The sequence below is a fragment of the Apostichopus japonicus genome, chromosome 2 (assembly GCF_037975245.1).
Source record: "Apostichopus japonicus isolate 1M-3 chromosome 2, ASM3797524v1, whole genome shotgun sequence".
In the NCBI taxonomy this organism is placed as follows: domain Eukaryota; kingdom Metazoa; phylum Echinodermata; class Holothuroidea; order Aspidochirotida; family Stichopodidae; genus Apostichopus; species Apostichopus japonicus.
The window spans coordinates 14,625,732-14,645,783 of record NC_092562.1 but is presented as its reverse complement, the minus strand read 5'-3'; the positions used below and the strand labels follow the sequence as shown (position 1 = coordinate 14,645,783).

The window sequence follows — 20,052 nt, the reverse complement described above, 5'->3', positions numbered from 1 at the left end:
ACACTGTACCGCCCATTGTGATAGCAAACAACACTATTATTGGACAGCGTACATGATTATCCACTCTTTTCCACACTTTTTTATGAATTTTATGTATCTCGAGACAATTTCCAGTCACAACATGCCAAAATATCCCAGGTTTTTACTGCTGTTAAGGGATACCTGGGCGATGTTTACCTGGATTTTGTTATTTAAATGTAGTTCATATAATTCACTGAATAATACTAAATATTGGATGGATTGATTGGTTATAAAATCACAGGTTATGATGACACAGCTCTGTCATCATTGTCACTGCTTGTGAGATGTGGCCTTTTTAAAGGGCATGTACTCCCTTGGCACTTGGGAAGTACTGTACGTCAGTAGGATAACTATAACAACCAAATATGAGATGTAATTGTATTGAAGTAGGTTTTTGGCATGTGGTCGACCAATAATAACGAGTCCCACTCAAAATAAGATTACAAATGATCATACTGAAGCCCTAGATGTAAGAATTTCCATGCACTATAAAGAGAGATAAGATTTAGAAGCTAAAGGTTCCTTAAAGCCCCAAGTTTTATACTAATCCATGCAGGTTGTTCATTTGGAGCAAAAATGGCTGCAGAGTAAGATTTTCATACAAAATATGATACAATGGAAATCACAGGAAGCAAAGCACCTAAGAATTTTGTATGTAATATTACGAATTGTTGGAGGTTAACCATCTATTATATGTCACTTCTATAACAAACAGATTATACTAATGAGTAGCAAGCACTCAAAGTTAACTCTCTTAAAAACCTCCAACTTTCTTGACCACTAAAATTTTACAGTAAAATTGTCTAGTTGATAAAAGTAGCTCTTGTTTTTGTCTAAAGTGCAAAATTGAAAACCTTTACCGCCATCTTTTTCAGTTGACTCTTCCTTTGGTTCTGCTGGTTTTGACTTGGTGTTACCTGTTGGTAGATGACAAAATTGTCAATATTTCCAAACAAAGTAACTTTCTTTGTCAAGGATTGTACACACTTTGTAGCAAAACAACTTCATGTTTCAATATAGGTCACTGTATCTGTACTTTACTTATGGCATACCCAGAACCACTATATATACAGAGATCAATATAGGAAAAATAAATGAGTATTTAGAATGTAAGTCCACTGTCGTACAGGTTACGTAACAAAATTAGCATATTATGCACATCATAATGGCCAAATTGCTATAAAAGTGCAAAGATGCATAGCAAATTTGTACACACTGAGGAACCATAGTATTATAACAGAGAGCTTTTTACCATTATCTTCCCATTCCCTCCTAGACCGAAAGTCTGATCAAGTTCAAAGTTGGTGGGTAGGTGCCTGACCATGTAAAATCATGCCTGCATGATTAATGACGTCATAGGTCAAAGGTCAAGAAACCTAAAATTGGTTTTAGCCATTTTCTGCTTGTCAAAAAGCTGGGAAAGGCATTAAACCATAAGATATGTAGAGAATGATTAGAGGAACTTTAAAGTAGGACAGATTTACTTGTTCAGGGTCGGTTGAAAGTTCAATTGAGGCCAAAGGTCAAATTGGGAAATTGTGCAAAATACTGTGTTGCAATCTCCTAAACCGTAAGTCTGATCAAATTCAAACTTGGTGGGTACAGTAGGTGCCTGACCATTTAAACTTGTGCCTGTGTGATTGATGACGTCATCTAGGCCAAAGGTCAAAAGCCTTAAATATTGGTTTTCAACCATTTTTTTACTTGTACGAAAAAGTAATTAAACCACAACATATGTTTAGAAAATGATGAGACAATTTCAAAATAGGACCAATTTATGTGTTAATTTAGAGCTGTGGTCTAATTGGCCTTAATTTTGCAAAATAGTGTGTCACGATCTCTTCCAAGACCGTAAGTCCGATCAAGTACAAACTTGGTGGATAGTTGTCTGATCATGTAAACTTGTGCCTGATATGATTGATGACGTCATATAGATCTAAGGTCAGAGGTCAATAAACCTAAAATTTGGTTTTTAGCCATTTTCTGCTTGTCAACACATAGGAAAAGGCATTAACCACAAGATATGTTGAAAATGATGCAACAGTTTTAAAATAGTACTTATGTGTTGTCATGGGTGGAGGTCAACTGTCAACTGAGGTCAATTTGGCCTGAACTGTGCAAAAAAGGGTGTGTCATGAACTCCTGCTACACCGTAATTCTCTTCAAATTCAAACTAACTGTGTGAACAAATGGCATACTTTTTCATCAAGTTAGATGCCAAGAGTAAAGTCATGAAGGAGATGAGATATGCAACTCCATGGATTGCCCTCTTGTTGTCATTGTACTTGACCCAGATAATATTCCTTCAAATCACAAAATGGATCTAACTATATTTGCCCCTAACGCTAAACTAATATTTCCTCTCACAGTTTCCAGTCAAAGAGACTGAAAATGCTCTTGTCTCCTCCATTTTTCGAAAACATTTCACCATCATTGTGGACCACATTTTCTGTTTCATAATTTCTTTTCCAAGAACACATATATGCACAATTGGTATTTTGGTTCAATGTCTTCTTTACAAAACCATGCAAAGGGAGACTAAGGTTGAAAAGTACTAAAACAAAGAAAAACTAAAGACAATTATTTAGCAATGAAGGATGAATCAAGTAACTGCCAGCTGGTGCTAAGAAACAAACCACTCTCACATATGTGAGAAAACCAGCAAATGCTGGTTATATATAACATTCTTACCTTTACCACCAGTTTTTTTGCCATCCTTTTTGGATTTTGCACTTTTCACTCTTGGCGCAGTTTTCTTTTCTTCATCTGTCTTAGAGCTGCTGGAAGCTTTGCTTTCAGGTCGAGTGCTCTCTTTGCTCTTTGGTTTAATATCTTCTTTATTATCTGAATCTTTTTCTGGTCCTTTAGCATCAACCGGTTTGTCTGCCATTATTATCTGTGTCTTCAAGGCTACAAGATTCAATCACAAGATTAGTCAAGAATAGCCAAACATACAAATGCTCAAGTTTATAACACCTCATCCTGAAACATGTTTTTTGCCCAAGATATCCAATCCAATGCCCCCCAAAGAAACGTGTAAGGTAAACCGGGAGTCTGCTTATATATAAATTCAAAAAGATGCTTCTTACATGATCCGCCCTGCAAAACGTCACAGCACATGAACTCAGTCAAACTGGTCCTCACACTCACAGACCTAAAATCATAGCAACAAGCATAAAAAAGACGTTTCCTATGTGAAATACAACCCATAAAGTCATTCAATGATCAAGATGCCTTCATATATGAGCAATGAATGTAATTACTACAGTAACTTACTAAGTCTAATAAGCTAGCAAAGGTTTATTTATGCCTAAACAGTAACCGGGAGTAAGTTTTCCTGTTCGTGGAACTGGCCCTTGTATAATTGAATGGCTCAATCATCAAACGTTCAACATTGAAAGCCATCTTGATCTACATCTAGGCCTACGATAGGAAAATATAAAAATGTGCATCCCCTAAATACATTTTCATCTTATCTTTTACACTAATGGATTGGCAGGACAACCTGAATAACAATTGTGTTCCAAATTTAAATCGAGCTAAGTCCGTGAAATACGAATCCGTACTGTAACGTTAGTGCATACTTACGATATCATATACAACGGCACAGCGTTAGTACATAACTGTACGTACATATGCGTAGTATATACGCACTCCTGTTGCTATGGGTGTCACGTGACGTACGTTTTAATGTTAAAATTCTGTAATTGTAGACCCGCTTAAGTATAGGTAGTCGCAAATAAAATGACATGCCATATCTGAATACTCCAAAACAAACTTATAACATAAAAATATACTTGTTATATTCTTAACACCCTTATTTATGCATTGGACCAAAATATATTTGTTTATATATTTTTAGAATTACCTTTTAATTGTGGTACGGGGATATAGCTCAGTGGTAGAGCATTCGACTGCAGATCGAGAGGTCCCTGGTTCAAATCCGGGTGTCCCCTTCCTTTTCGTTTTTTTAGGCTATATTTGTATGTTCGTGTTTGTTCATATCTTTACCAGTAGAAATGTTGAAGCCCGGCTGTAATGCATACTTGTTGTACAATTTTATTTTTCCTTCTGTTGTGTTCGGTCGTAGCTATTGCTGTTTTGTACAAAGTTTTCAAGTGACTGTCAAAATAAAAGTTGCTACTTGTTACCCACAGTGCTCTTTATGTGGTGCCTCTAGTATGCTATTTAAATTGTCGCATTTCTATTTCCAAGCTGTAAGTTTGGTACATTTATATTACCTTCTGAGTGATTCATTGTGGAAGGGTGTATTGCCTATAGACGACGGTTGGAGAATTGGGGGGGGGGCAGGTTTTGGAATGGTATTATTTTATACTGCCTGTTACATTTCACAAAGATGTTTAAAAAATATTGCAATGTTGCCTCAAAGAATGAACATGTATCAACTACGTTGTCATCAGGTCTGACCATTGTTAGGTGTCAATTTGAGGGTATAGGGGAGATCCATGAAGATGGCAATGAATTGACTTGCTCATGATAACCACTGTGGCATTTGAATACACTTTTGTGCAGAGAAATCTAGCCTGCAAGATATAACAATGTACACAATGATTTCTTGTGCAGTTACATGCAACAAGCATTAACAAACACAGTTGTGTGGGCTAACTGTTGCAATTTTATTCAAATTGTGCAACATTTAAGCATTCAAATCTGTCTTGCATGAAGTAGTTTATGTCCAACAGCAGATAAAAAACAAACCAGGAAAGCGACTCAGCATTCAGTATATGCAAGCACATAAATCCAAAAGTAAATGTCACTACAATTGTAGCAATGTCACGTACCCGTACATTCTTTTTATCTACAGAATGCATCACCAAGTTTCAACTTGTCTCTTATGAGCCTCCTTGAATACTGTCCAACCGATAAACATTAAGGTTTGAATGGGTTCAGCAGGAGGGGGAAGGACAAGGACCCAACAAATTCAAAGCAATGATTTCCACACAGGCATGGTACAAGCGACTACTTGCACCACTTAAACGCGCCAGTGTTAGCACTCAGAAAGTACTTCTGAAACATGCTGACATCTGATGATAACTCGGATGACCTAAAAGCAGATAATTTCTTATCCAAAATTTCATATTAAATAGATACGGGAAAAGAAAAAAAAAGGAAAAGAGGACAGGATCATTTCATAATTTTGTTGATTTTTTTAGTATATTCTGTCCTCTATTTCATTGTCTAACTATTTCATTGAAACCGAATGACAGACTTACAAAGATAACAGTCATCACATACAGACAAAATTGACTAAACATAGTACAAAGGTAAAAAAGGAAAAACAATCTTATGCAACTTGAGAAGTCAAACATTATAAAAACTTGTCATGGTTAACTCCCAACACATAACAGATTACATGAAGATGATTAAATATCATCACCATGGTAACCACAACCCATCTCCCCACTCCCCCTCCCTTATGTATCCACTGCACTACTAGAAACATGTTTTCTGCAAATTGAAGGAAAACGGTAATTTCTATGAAGGCAGAATTTTGCACGGGAACTGATTAAGTGAAGAATATTCCAATATTAAGTATTCACATTTCAAGGAAGTTCATTTCCTAATATTTGTTCAAATCAGCCAGAAAAAAAAATCTCATTCTGTCCAAATAAACATTCTCAATTTGATTGATTCTGGTTACATTTCATGAAATTGATGAAAACCTGAGGACAGAATATAAATGTTGCTTTCAAAAAGAAGCAAATCCAACCATCATTGTCAGCTTCTATCACAGAGATTTTACAGATGAAGAACTCCACCAGAAATTGAAAGAAGAATCTTGCTCTGCTTGAGGAACATCTGGAATTAGAAGACACATCAGTTTGCCATACAGCAATCTCTGATGTCATAGAACCACAGGGGGGGGGGGGTGGGGGACATTTTGTCCCTTTTCTACTCATTTTCATGGTGACTGTTCAGTGTTGACGCTAAAAGTGACGTGAGTTATATAATATTAGACCATGTTATACACTGCCAATATTTTGGATTCAGCATTTGCAAAACCCTTCACTTTTACGGAGGAAAATAAGTCCAGTAATCAATACGAAAACCAGTATCAATTCAAGCATACGTCGCTCAATGACATCATATTTATAGTTGCTGAACTCCTTCAGTCAGATGTGTGTGAATGAAATAAGGGAACATTAAACTGTAAGAGCTTTCATATGGAAAAAGACTTTTCTTGGCTGTTCCTCAACACAATGATCTTTACAACATGGACCAATCATTTTTGATTGGATTTGCTAATCTTTTCATGCTGAGGATTAAGCAGTACACATTCTGGTAATGAGTAATGAAGTTGTTATAATAAAGAAATGCCTTAAGGGAACTGCAGAGTAATCAGCACAATTTCTGTTTAACACATTCGTTATCCGTGCATGGTAAAAAACTAGTACTAATTACTATATTATCAAAAACCACGATTTGTCGCATACTTCTGGGGTCAATCTTTTCACAAATCCAGATCAAGCCGAATATAAACCTTTATCATATCAAAATAATTACACTGGGTAAGTTTTATGGACATATAAACGTCAAATGTAAATTTAGACGGCTAATAATGTTCTCAATTATTTACACTATCATTCCAAATCAGATCACAGGTGGCCAGGAGGGGGGGGGGGGGTGGTGACTTATTAGTATCCAGATGTGTCACAAACTTGATTTTATTTTGTGACCCAATCTGGATTTTATGCAGCATCTAGTTACAAAGGATTTAGTTCAGTTTTGAATTTTTAAGCAAGTTTCAAGCATATCATGACTATATAGAACTGGAGACTAGCATAAAAGATATCAACTGTTGCTACGTGGAAGTCATTGTCTTTCGTTGCCACAGCATCTAGTCTCTGTTGTAAACATTGTAAAGGCAAACCTTTTGATACTCAAAATTGCAACTTTTGAAAAATCTTGAGTGTACAACCTTTATCATTCACTGCTAGCTACTTCTAATATGCAATGTGTAAAAAGAATCAACACAAATTTGGGGAACAAGTCTATTATAGATTCAAATCAGTAACCATATCTATTAGTCAAAAAGGCTAGCTGAAGGATAGAACTAAAACACTGATCAAATCAGCAAAGTATAACAGAAAAATATGAAAACTGACAAGAGATATCTGCTGTCATTTAGAAAGCTTAACGAACAATGCCAGTGTAAAACAAAAACAGAAATAAATATATCATTGTCAAGTTATGAACAGCTTTTTGGTTTCAAACAAAAACTCTTTCTTGGGCAATTTTCCCACACTGCAAATCTAAAATACAAACAACCGGCCCCTCTATGTAATCCCAAATCTGCTCCTGAAAATATCACCCCAATTTGACTTGGATAACCAAACACAGCACTAGCACCAAATTTGCACCTTTGGGTGTACATGTTACTTTTTGTCTAGATTTTCAAACCTTCTGTTGAAGTATCAAAAAACCTGCTCACAGATATGGCCTTCTGATGATACAGCAATTCATGAATAAAACTGATGGCTTGCCTACTGGAATACCAACTTGATGTTTTACCCTAATGAGATGTCCTTTATTTCCAAATGGTATGCAGTACTTCATATGTGCGATCAAAAAAGGAAAAAAAGAACCCATTTTCTAGCTCTATCTTTCAAGCACATCATTACATCTGCACCAGCACAATGGTGTTCATGTTGGTATTACTTTTCAAGAAATGAAAAAAAAGAGAAGAAAAATTCAAGCACAATGATCAAATTTTTCTTGAGAAGTAAAACTTAGATGACAATTATACCTGAACCAACCTTACACTTCAGTTGGTACTTATTGCACTGACAGAACCTTAACACTGCAAACACAACCAAATGCTACATTGAGGTGGATCAAGGACTTATTTTAATTGTGGATAATTATTTGTACACAGAGAGAAATCTTTCGGTACAGATTAAACGTGCCATTCTTAAGGAATAATTCATAGGAAGATGTGAGATTCATCTAGCAAACAAAACGTGCTCCATTAAATTTGTTCAAGTGAAGTGCACTTTTCCTCAACTCAAAAAGAATGCTTTAAGTACTGGTTATATACAGGGTAGGGGTCAATTCATTTACTTTCAATCCCAAGTGGTCTAGCAACCCCGATTCATAGTGTAGATTTTCATCGTAAAAATATAACGTTCCCAATTTACTCTTATTGATTTTTACCATTTTACTTTACTTTTCATAAATTTGTTCATGATAACAAACCAGTAAAACAACCTTAACAGACCTTGTCAATTACAGGCTAAGTGTCGGTGGATTTCGCTATTTGCCGCTACAAAATAAGAAAGGCACTTGCATTTCTCGGCTTGTAGACATTAAGAACATAAAACACATGACAAGTAGGTAAACAATTATCAATCTAAAAAAATCGACATCATTTTGCACATCTATTAAAAGCCCTGAAATTACTGCTAATTATCAGTAAATATGATTGGGCTGTTCCAATTCAACCTGTACAGTAACTGATGTGTAAAAATGTACTTCAGGAAAATGCCAATGGGCACTTGATTGTATCCAGTAGGTATTATAATTACTCTCACCTTTTGGCAAATGGCTAAACTGTGATATTCTAGTCCTGCCAATCAAGACCAGTGTTTTAGAAGCAAACTCTCACAATACTACTGCTATTAATCAGGGTGACACGGAACTATGGACTTGGCTTTGACGAGAAGTTTATTCATTCTCTTCGGATGTGAATACTAAACTATACAAAACTAACACTGGCTAGCATTGTGGAACTTACTTGCAGACATAACCCTGGCAATTAAGTCATCAAGATAAACCAGTACAGTATCCCCAAATTATTTGAAAAATACTGAGTAAAATGATTGAACTTGATGCGATCTAATTTCCACCGACCTTTTCGCTTCTTGTCCGACCAAATCACTTCCAATTGGGATTGACCCAACCACAATGTTAGACACTGTATTTAGACTTGCCCCCAAATGGTCTATACCATCACATTTCATGTGAAAGGTTGTGTTTGGAAGGACACTTTGGTTTGTAAGCGTACCATTAGTTCTTTATCATAATTAGCGTACCATTAGTTCTTTATCATTAGTTCTCAATTTTGTACCTGAAGTCACTGCACGGGTCAAGCCTGCTATCTTTGACATATCTGAATTTATCTTGAGCTGTACTGTACATTATGAATATATTAAATGCCATTTACACATGTTAGTACATCACACTGTTAACATATTAACACAAGTCATGTTTGGGGTTCTCTTAATCCAAGTCTGGTCTTTCACTCAAACTATTTGTCCATATTTTTCCCCCGCTTGACACGGAAGAAGGAAAATGACAGAAGGATTTTCAGACATCAGATCTGTTTGATGAGGAACTCTCCACTTTGGAGTGAAAAATGGCGACGTCAGTCTCTGCAGCTTTCATTCAATGTTAAAGCAATTTGCTCTATAAACAAATGGAAACCATTCATCTCCATGAATATTCAGTGAGTTATGGAAGCTGTAAGGAGAGCTAGCTAGTGTTCCATTTCAACAGCTGCTGTATAGTCTGGGATACTACCGTTGCTGTCAGTGCTCAGAGCAGCCGAGGCTTCATGTATAAATTTATTGGCAGCCGTGTCCGTTGGGATTCCACTACCGGATGGTCCTACACACTGTTGATTTGGTAAATTAGTTGAGGGCGGGGGAACATTCTCGTTGTTGACTGTTGTGCTATCTCCAGTCTGCTCCCAGTCGATCGTAAAACGGGTCACCCTTGGTTTTGAATCTAGAATATTTCTCACCACCTGGAGAGAGGAGAGGAGAAAGATCCCGATAAACATAAGGGACAAGGAGCCAAAGTGAGAACGAAAGTTGTGAATTATTTCTTGAAATATTTTCACCCCACCTGGAGTATCATTTTCAGTAATGGGTAACAGCCATGAGTTTACCTGTACTACAGACAAAATAACAGATTAAAGTGTGTGGAGTACAATGTGTAGTGAGTCTGTACTCAACTTCTAGCACAATTTCCTTCACCAGTGTACTCGCCTTATGGACAATTTTGAAATCTAGTAGAGAGATGCTAAACGTGATGGATTAATTACATGTCCCCCAGGTTGTCCTTGAACTTAAAGCCTTGTACTCATATCAAGGGGACGGTACTCAAGCTGTTGCAACTTGTTCTGCATGTCTGGTAGAGAAAAATACACAAATTATAGCCTATACTCATTATGTGTGTAGATATGTATGAAAGGATATAACACACATGAACACAATATGTCTGTACAGGAAAGTAAAAATGAAGAATCCTGTCGTATGTTTGATACAGGTCTGCTAGCTTCTTTGTGCTAAGCAAATGCTTACATCCTTTTAAATTGTTCAGTCCTCTGATTAAGGATTATCATGTTGTCCAAACCAATGGCCAACAGAATGTAGGTCCTATCTACATTAAAATTTCTAAACCACGCTTGCTTTGATTTACATTTCATAGTATACACAATGCTTTTGATTTTTTGGTCATTCCATCTCCTTCAATCTGAAGTCAAAATCCCGACCATACCCAACCCCAACAACTTATTTATATTCAACTTTTAACTTTAGTACAAACCTTTGCAAACTCCACAGTAGACGGGGGATTTTCCCGTAAGACAGGATCTTCATATTCGTTATTGACATAGTAACCAACCCTAACAAATTCTTGGTTTCTGAACGAGCAGGTGATGAGGACCACTGTAACACCTAGGACGTCATTCTCTGGTATTATACTCTGATCTGGAGGTCCAGCCTGGGAAGAAAAAAAAATTACCAAAACAGGGAATAATGTAGTTCTTGCTGCAGCGATGAAAGTTCTGAATTTTGTCTCATATATAAACATACTATGTTATAACAGATTATTACATAAAATACTACATATTATATATGACATATTACATAACATATTATTACTTTATGTTATAACATATTATAACATACTGTGGATACTGTGCACAAACCTGCTTTAGAAGTTTGATATGCAATACTGGATGTTATTCCAAAATGCCAAAGATTGTGTTGAAATAAATAATAAGATAATTATGTTTATATGCTATATTAGATCACAGTAGCCCACTGAAAATATATGGCTATAGATGCCTTATAGTCTTGTCTGTGTGATAAATAACTCCCACACATCAAAACAGCACTAGTTTAAAAGTTCACTCGGTCATTGATAACTTTAAAGGGGTTGTCTTTTAGCAGTTTTGATAACTTTTTTAACCAAGTTTTCAAACTAATTCTCAAGGTTTGTTTGTAGTGTCCCCATCAACCTTTATAAGCATACGAGCTCTATATAACCGGCATCAGAACTGTTGTTGCATTCTGATGTATTACATTAGAACTAGGGTACCATACTTAGTGGAAAGAAAACACGCTTAGTGCAGATATAATGACCTACGAAAACTACAGAACTTGTATATTTTTACTACCTATAAATAACACATAAGAAAACATGGTAGACTGCATTGCCAGAGACAACTGGCTCAAATTCATAGGGTAGAGTACACAGGGACAGTAACTGGTTCAAATTCATGAAATGAATGTCCTTTCCAACTGCTTGTTTCAAGGCATTTTGGATGATTAATTTAAACATTACCAAAACATGGTGAATACTTGGCACTAAAGTTACCACCAGAATAGGAGAAAGATTGCACCATTTGCCATCCAAGCATACTTCATTTGCAAAATTTCCAAAGCGGAGGGGGAACCCCCACCCAAGGACACATGGTTCACACTATCGCACAAAACCGCCCGGCACTCAAATATTCCTGAGCACATCCCTGCACAATTCAGATCTTCAACATTATTGCAACAGAATGCAGGATAAAGACTGGCTTACCTGAAATACAAACATATGTCTTCCTGCTGATACTGGTCCAACTAATACTGTGTCTAGGGTTTGATCATAGTCTTCTGTCTCTGCCGAACCCACATATATAATTTTCCACTCCAAGTCTACAAAAAAAAAAAGAGATTAATAAGTCCGTTTCAACAACCTAAGCTGGTTATGTTGAAAAATATATAAATTTTAATACAACAGTACAGAGCTCAATAAACATAAATTGTTATACCTGCAAATGAAATTTTGAAGTTTAGTTTAGAGGTCAAATTATTTTGGGTCTGTAAAGCAAGAATTGAAAGTCTGAAACCCAACTGATTTGTAAAATTTGCATATAATTACTTCAAACTGGTATATTGCCTGTATGTTTTCATATTTTGTATCAAATAGGAATCTGTAGCAAGCAGGTGTTATGTCATTCATAGGTCAACAATAGGAAGCTTAGATGCAAAATGGTGCCATGTACAAATTTAAATAACGTTTAAAATCATATTGAAGACTTTCCCAGCAGTATACATGGTTCTGCCTCTACTACTACTAGTTCCAACTTCACTACGAAGCTTCCGAAGCTTATAACCAGTGACTGTGAGAGTATTTACAAAATATCCCTTTGGACTTGTGCATCTATGATATCACACTTGTATGCTTCAAGTTCTCCTACCAAAAGGTACAACACAAATTTCAAATGAAAAAGGCATACATGAGCAATTGAATGAAAATTTCAGCAGAATGCTTAAAATTAAATATTTCTATTTTTTATGTTCAAAATAAGCTTTCTTTTGTACAGTCAAATTGAAAGACTTATTATAAAACATCAAAAAATACCTTCTGCTAAGTCTTCCATGCATTCAAATGTAATCTCAAACTGGAATGGATTCAAGAACGATGCGGGGTTGTCCAGAACCCGAACATTGGTAATGTGCACTTGCGTCATTCTCCAATCTAAAAAAAACTGTTAGTTAAGCAACCAACACTGAAAATTAGTGTTTTAAAGTGTTTTGCTTTTGCAATAGGTGAGTGAGTCTGTATTGTATTAGTGTGGGCTATTTATGAAAGCGGTGGGCTTGAATGTTTCTCTCCTGTATGAGCAAATCCTTAGCATTTGAACAGTTTCAATGGGAAATTAAAAATTCTCTGCTACAGCTGTGACTTATGCATTACGTTATATTGCCAACAGGACTCCTAAACGTTACTAGTGAGGCTTGGTCAGCCAGTGCAGTATTACTGGTAACTTGGTCAGGGCTAGTAAATCACTATAGTAACACTTTTTCAACTTTCATAGGTTTTGATGTACGTCTATGATCTAGCTGAGGCAGAACACTAATCTAAGTTGTACGCAGCTCGAAAAACTTCACGGCGACGTTCAAAGAAACATCCAAAATTATCGGAAACCAGTTGTTGATGTAAGCTTAACTTTCTTCGATTTGGTGAGTCTGTTTGATTGTTTTCCGGAAAGTTGCCCTGTGTTCAATTCGTAATTAACACAATTGTTATGTTAGGATACAAAGCCTAGCCAAAACTTAATAATAACAATAGCCACGATATAGGCCTATATCCTTCATGGATTCCGCACAGACAAGTTTGTTGTTCGGGTTCCAACTGGATTCACGTTGTAATTTGGAGGATCTCTGGCTGGCTTTACAAGTTCGGTTACGCTATTGGTCTTCATGAAACATATTCGCCGTCTTCTGAGATTGCGAAAATGAAGTTTACCCGGATCTGACTCTTCGTAGTCGTGCTGGCTTTGCTAAGGTTCTGCGTACTCCAGGTACAATCATATGTGTGACCGCTACACATCATCTAAACGATTGCACGTACTATACTGTATGTGTTCCCGCTATAATCACCGTTCAAAGAGTTCGCGCAATAAGGCAGGATCTTGTTCCGTTACACGTTGTTTGATTGGTTGAAGGGTAACCTTGCCTATGCCTCGCTACTACGAGTCAAGCGATTGGTGAATTGTTTTTACCCCCCTTGGCAAAGGCCCCCTTGCCTTCGGAGATTTATGAAAATATTGAATCGATACAACTTTACATGGAAGTGATCTACAAATGAAAAGTTTATTCATTCGGTTACCATGTTCTTTTTATGAAGGGCAAAATATTTTTTAGTAAATCGTATGCACAACTTTGTGATCGTTGCATTAATTTCGGTAAATTTTTTATAAATAATATTCGTTTCATGATTGGAAGAGTGAACATTTTTTAAAGTGTTTTTTAATGTGCGTGCGACTACTAGCTCAACGAGAATTTTCAGAGTTAAATACGTACATGATAATGTCTTCATTAATTATGTTAAGTCTATAAGTCATGAATCACTATTAATTTATTTTCATAAATATTCAACGGATTTTGTTTAAACAGCCATGCAGTGGAGACAATTTTCTTATGCATGCTATAACCTATCTACATGGTAATGTCATGTTACGCTATAGGGAACCTATTTAGTTTTAACAATAAAAATAAATAGGTCACTAGATGTGTTTATCAAATTTTATATTAATCATTATTCAAAAGATCGTATAACATACAACAGCCAGTTGCACGAGCCATTGTCTTGAAACACTATGAAACGCAGGATAACACAGTAGCTTGTTATACTGACCTAGCAGAATGGAATATCATCTTGTTAAGACCAGGATCTCTGTGAGACGGAGAGAGGAAAAACCAGTTTTAATTTAGTTGTAACGAGTTAAGGCACATGTTAATCAATCACTGATATAATACAATAATAACTATGCAGTCTCACATTTAAACTCAACTGCATATTTGGATAAGGCATCTGAATGGATTTTCATCCTGGCATAAACAAAGGCTACTTCTAGTTCTTAAAATAATAAACTGAACCTGCTCAATCTTTCTAATAATTCAATACATAACAATACAATCAATCTGGATAGCCGTAAATACTTATTTCTATCTGGATTTCGGGGAATCCCCTACTATTGTTACTACGCAATGACGTCATCCCTCATGACAGTTCTAACAACCAAATGTACACGCTATAGCCTATCATAACGCTAGGTCACTGAGCAACATTACGTACAGAGAAATTACCTAAAATGTCACATCCACGGCATCCTGATACATGATATACTATTGTTAACAACATCAAGAAATAAATCACTTTTGTACTGATATGACTCGTGTAAATTATGATTTTGTACCACTAATCGAACTTTAACGACAAACAATTGTTATACGAATATACGTAGGCCCATGATAACACAGACATATCCTACATGCAAACCTGACGGCCTCGTTTATAACGAATATTAACTCCTATGTATCGATGGCAAATCTAGACCATCCGTCATAATGAAAATCTTTTAATAACGACAAATATTTAATCAACAACCTAGTAATACTTTCATATTCACATGAAAGGGATTTAAGCATCATCTTACCTGTGAGACGGAGAGAGGAAAAACCAGTTTTAATTTAGTTGTAACGAGTTAAGGCACATGTTAATCAATCGCTGAGGCTCCGCCCACCATACGCGCTATTGAACGCCAAAACAAACAACAAAATTTTGGGTAGGGCACCGCTAATCATACCCATAACACTCTCCCCTCCTTAAGAGATGTCATCCCTGACATGTAAACATGTATCGTATGAAGAAATATAGAATTCAATGTAAGAAGAAATGAATGGTGAATAAAAGTTTTATAAAATGCACTCTATACTGTTCTCATTTGTCGAGTCTTGCTAATTACAAGCTGAAGATATAAATCTTAATAGTCATCTCACTACTAGAAACACCTTGGCACCCATACTATTAAATGTATACACGTAGTTTACTTTAACCTTCTTTGTAGCAAATTTACCACTGACTATACTTTTATCTGAAGTCACAGAATATTCAAGTACATTCGTTTGGCTAAAAGACAAATAAATTTGAGCACTGCGCAATACTCAAAAGACATTGTCGTGTTGCAAATGACCAATTAGTCACTAAAACCTTGCATATCATTTCACAAATTTCCTTGTGCCCCTAAGAACTAGCATGTTCCATTTAACTATTGTATTTACATACCTCAATACCAATGCTATGTTAGAAAACACATACACATGCTTCTCGAAATCTGTCATTCCTGTGCGAATAAACAAGTTTGATAACAATAAAAGTTATAACGTATAATACAATGGAACTCAAAAAGTTCTCTCAGTGTTCAAGTAATGTCTGGTAGAGTTATAAAATAAAAACAACTATAGTAGGACTATGACCTGTTGGCAGTGTGTACCACTCAGCCCTTGTGATGTCGGGTTACATTAGAAGTTCTCAGTTAAATTAGAGCTTTTGAATATATGTTCCCCAAGTAATTAGGTTTTGTGCATTCAACTGGCTGAATATACTGGTACAAATAACAAACATGGGGTTCCTGTCTGACCCAGGTAGGGTTTCCCAAATTATCATAAGTCAAAACCTTCTTTCCCTGCTTAACTCTTTGTGGTCTCAAATTTTGACCTGGTTGTTCTGGGGGGTCACAAATTTCCTGCTCCCCTGCTGAATTGCTTTGATTGTCAATTTCGACCTGATCCCCTCCCACATCAACCTCAGACCTTCTACCCCGCCGATGGAGGTCACCACCTTGAACACCCTCTTGGTCCACCCTTTGATATGGGTAACCCGCAAATCTATCGGGCACCCATTCATCGTCGCTTGAACTATCTGTACTCCCTTCCACAATGTCAGTAGTTCGCCTATTTTTCGATGAAGCCTTCTTCGCGATACGTCTCGGAGTGTTATCAGCAGGTAAAAGAGCATCACATGGTAGAAGTAGATTTCGGTGCAAGACTCGAATCCGACCCCGGTTACTCTCTGGACGGACTTCATACACAGGAATGTCTGGTAACTGCTTGGTAACAACATAAACCTGCTCTTCCCAGAAAGGACGAAGCTTTCCTGGTCCTTCAACCCGGGCAAGATTCTTTACGAGAACACGGTCACCAGAATGCAAGGCAACGTTGTGTCCCTTCTTGTCCAGTCTTTGTTTGGCTCGATCAGATTGTTTCTTTGCATGTTGGGCTGCAATTTTGTAGGCTTCCTTCATTTTGTTTCGCCATTTTTCAGCATATGTCTCTCTCTGGTCTCCAGTTGTCTCGTTTTGAGTTCTGGTAGTCTCATCTCCCTTCAAGCCGAAAGCAATATCTACAGGTAAGCGTGGTGTTCTTCCAAACATTAGGAAAAATGGTGAATAACCTGTTCCTTCACTCTTTGTGCAGTTGTATGCATGCATGCATTTACGCAAAGAGTCCTTCCAGTTGAACCGTTGTTGTTCAGTCATCGATCGTAGCATGTTGAGGAGGGTACGATTCAGTCGTTCTACCTGACCGTTCCCTTGTGGGTGGTATGGGGTCGTTCTGGAGTGTCCCACTCCACTGAGTTGCTGTAGTCTGGTGAAAAGCTGATTCTCAAATTCCTTCCCCTGATCATGATGCAATCTTTTGGGAAATCCAAACTTCAGGAAAAAGTCGTTGAACAGGTGATCAGCTGCTGCCAGGGCAGTCTTCCTTTTCGTCGCATAGGCCTGGGCAAATCTAGTGAAGTGATCTACCACGACTAGTATATACTCATATCCCCCTTTACTTTTCTCCAAATGTAGGTAATCAATAGATACCAATTCAAAGGGTTCTTTTGTCACAATAGGCACAAGGGGACTCTTTACATGTCTTGCTGGTTTCTTTTGTTTGATACATTGACATTGTTTTCTTACATAGAACTCAACCTCTTTCGCCATGTGGGCCCAATAGAATCATTCTCTCACCAAGTCCAGTGTCCGTTCCACGCCCACGTGACACATCTCATTGTGGAGCTGCTTCAATACCATAGATTTGTACTTCGATGGCAAAATCAGCTGTTCTCGATTAGCTGTTACTCTCTTTAATACACCTTCGGTCGTAACAATGAGTTCTCCCCATTTGTTTAGTAATGCTCTCACATCTGGGTCTTCGTCTTTCCTCTCCTTGTAAGTTGGCTTTGTCCCCTTTTCCATGTACTCAAGGACTTTGCCAATTACTGGGTCATTGGCTTGAGCAGCCTTTAGTTCCTTCAGTTCAATGAGACTCACTTTGTGATCTGTGGTAAGGTTCATGATATTACAAAGGTCTATATCAGCAGTAAGTGAGTCTGCGTACACAAATGTTCCCTCTACATTTGCTGCCGCACACTCTGAAATCGTCTGGAGAGCACATCCCGGAACTTCCGCAGTACACTCTTGGATGTACTCATTGATGTCGGTCTCTAAGGGCATCCTTGATAACACATCAGCATCCTGGTTACTGTGCCCTGGTCGATACTTGATATCAAATCTGAATGAGGCAAGATCTGATACCCACCTCTGACCTGTTGCATTTAAACGTGCTGTCGTCATTATGTAAGTGAGGGGATTATTATCTGTGTAGACCACAAAGTACTTTGCGTATGTCAGGTAATCTCGAAAGCGTTCCGTCACCGCCCACTTCAGTGCCAGGAATTCAAGTTTTGTGGAGTGGTAATTCTTCTCCGGAGCACTGAGAGTCCTGGAGGCATATGCAATTACCCTCAGTTTCCCCTCCTGCTCCTGGTAGAGTACAGCTCCAAGTCCCATTAACGATGCATCGGTGTGGAGAATGTATGGCTTAGAGAAGTCAGGGAATGCCATAACTGGTTGTCTTGTTAGTAGGTCAATCAGACTACATAAAATTCCCTGATGCTCCTCAGTCCAGGCTATCTTCTGATTCGAGTTGGGTAGATGGTTGTTCTTCCTCTGGTTTCTGCGACTGGGTTTTTGTGTAGAACCCTTTTCCTTCTGTAACAGCTTGAAGAGAGGACTGGCAATTGCTGAGAAGTTTTGAATGTAGCTCCTGTAGTAGCCAATGAACCCTAGCATTTTCCTCAACTCCCCAACTGTTGATGGTTTCTTATCTTTAAGTGAGAGGACTGGTTCAAGATCTGCAGGGTCCAACTTATGTCCTTCTTCAGTGACTAGTCTGCCCAAGTACCTGACCTGTTTCTGGAAGAGTTTGCATTTACTGGCCTTTAGCTTTATCCCATGTTGCTGTAGTCTGGCCAGTACTTTCTTCAGATTCTCCAAGTGTTCTTTAAATGTGCTGCCATGGACTAGCACATCATCTAAATATACAAAACAAATGTCGTTGTTCAGACCATCCAGGCATCCCTCCATGTATCTTTGGAATTCTGCTGGGGCGTTTTTTAACCCGAAGGGTATTCTTTTCCATTCATGGAGGCCCCACGGTGTCACAAATGCTGTAAGTGGTTGACTCTTTGGGTCGATGTATCCCTGGTGATAAGCACGACCTTGATCGAGAGTGCTAAACCAGGAGCTACCTTTCAGGCCATCAAGGATATCCTGGATTCTTGGAATTGGTTGACGATCATCAACTGTTTTACGGTTCAATTCTCTATAGTCGACACATAGGCGTAACGACCCGTCACGCTTTCTGACGCAGACCACAGGTGAAGAGTAATTAGACTTCGACTTTGTTATCCAGTCCCTTGCTAGAAGGTCTTCCAAGTATTCCTTAACTTCTTTGAAAAGTGGACGTGGAATACTTGCATAATTCTTCTGGACTGGTTCTGGATCATTTAAATTAATTTTCATCTTCAGGTCGGGACAATTTCCTGTATCCATGGAATCCTGTGAAAATGCTCTACATTCTTTCTTCAGCATTTTCTCTGCAGCATCTTGTTGCATTGGTGTGAGACATGTGAAGTCCACCTCTGGACACCACTCGTCAACATCTTCACTGGACTGATCACTAGTCACATTAGCATTTTGTACAGAGTTATCCAATGTATTTACGTCTAAAGACATACAATCTCCATGTCGGGTGGCCTCATCTGCGTGTCTGCCATTAGCCACCTTACCAATGTACCGGAATGGCTCAATGTTTCCGATAACCGTACGTCTTGGCAACTGTATGTCATGGTTAGTAGAGTTGAAAACTGGTAGCATAACACAACGTCTTTGTGGCATTTTGACTACCGTCTCAGGTATGAGCAGCCCCTCTGGTACAGAAGTCGCAGGTGTTGGTACAAATACACCCTCGGTTCCTCCCATAACTCTCTGATGATTCAGTTGACATTTTGTTATGCATTCCACATCTCTCCATTCCCTAGGCGGTATCAGTGTATACAGGTTTGGGGTTTTTACATCTACTGTGTCTTCATCCATGCCAGCCTCAATTAACCTTA

The 20,052-nt window shown here is 37.7% G+C and overlaps 2 protein-coding genes and 1 non-coding gene across 3 annotated transcripts in view; 1 reads left to right on the top strand and 2 right to left on the bottom strand.

Moving 5' to 3' along the window:
* Positions 1-3,637, bottom strand: part of LOC139979391 (dynein axonemal intermediate chain 3-like) — a 31,926-nt gene extending 28,289 nt beyond the window's left edge. Inside the window, exons 1-3 of the mRNA XM_071990143.1 lie at positions 3,527-3,637; positions 2,713-2,931; positions 876-938 (exon numbers count right to left, since the gene is read on the bottom strand). Of these exons, the coding sequence (XP_071846244.1) occupies positions 876-938; positions 2,713-2,911 (262 nt within the window). The 5' untranslated portion in view covers positions 2,912-2,931; positions 3,527-3,637. The remainder of the gene's footprint in view (positions 1-875; positions 939-2,712; positions 2,932-3,526) is intronic.
* Positions 3,638-3,905: 268 nt separating this feature from the next.
* Positions 3,906-3,977, top strand: Trnac-gca (transfer RNA cysteine (anticodon GCA)). Its single transcript has one exon. It is a non-coding gene; the product is annotated as a tRNA-Cys (tRNA).
* Positions 3,978-7,050: 3,073 nt separating this feature from the next.
* LOC139979367 (histone chaperone asf1a-B-like) lies at positions 7,051-13,654 on the bottom strand. The gene is made up of 4 exons (XM_071990090.1): positions 12,682-13,654; positions 11,857-11,972; positions 10,591-10,767; positions 7,051-9,787 (listed from the first exon to the last, which is right to left on the bottom strand). Exons 1-4 carry the CDS (start codon positions 12,788-12,790, stop codon positions 9,518-9,520), a joined length of 672 nt encoding a protein of 223 aa, XP_071846191.1. The 5' UTR covers positions 12,791-13,654; the 3' UTR covers positions 7,051-9,517.
* Between the last annotated feature and the right edge of the window lie 6,398 nt (positions 13,655-20,052).

Excerpts from the sequence above, each read along its gene's own strand:
- LOC139979367 (XM_071990090.1), bottom strand. The coding sequence starts at position 12,790 with ATGACGCAAGTGCACATTACCAATGTTCGGGTTCTGGACAACCCCGCA. Across the intron at positions 10,768-11,856 it reads GACATATGTTTGTATTTCAG|GCTGGACCTCCAGATCAGAG; the intron begins GTAAGCCAGTCT and ends TTTTCTTCCCAG. Across the intron at positions 9,788-10,590 it reads CTACTGTGGAGTTTGCAAAG|GTGGTGAGAAATATTCTAGA; the intron begins GTTTGTACTAAA and ends TCCTCTCTCCAG.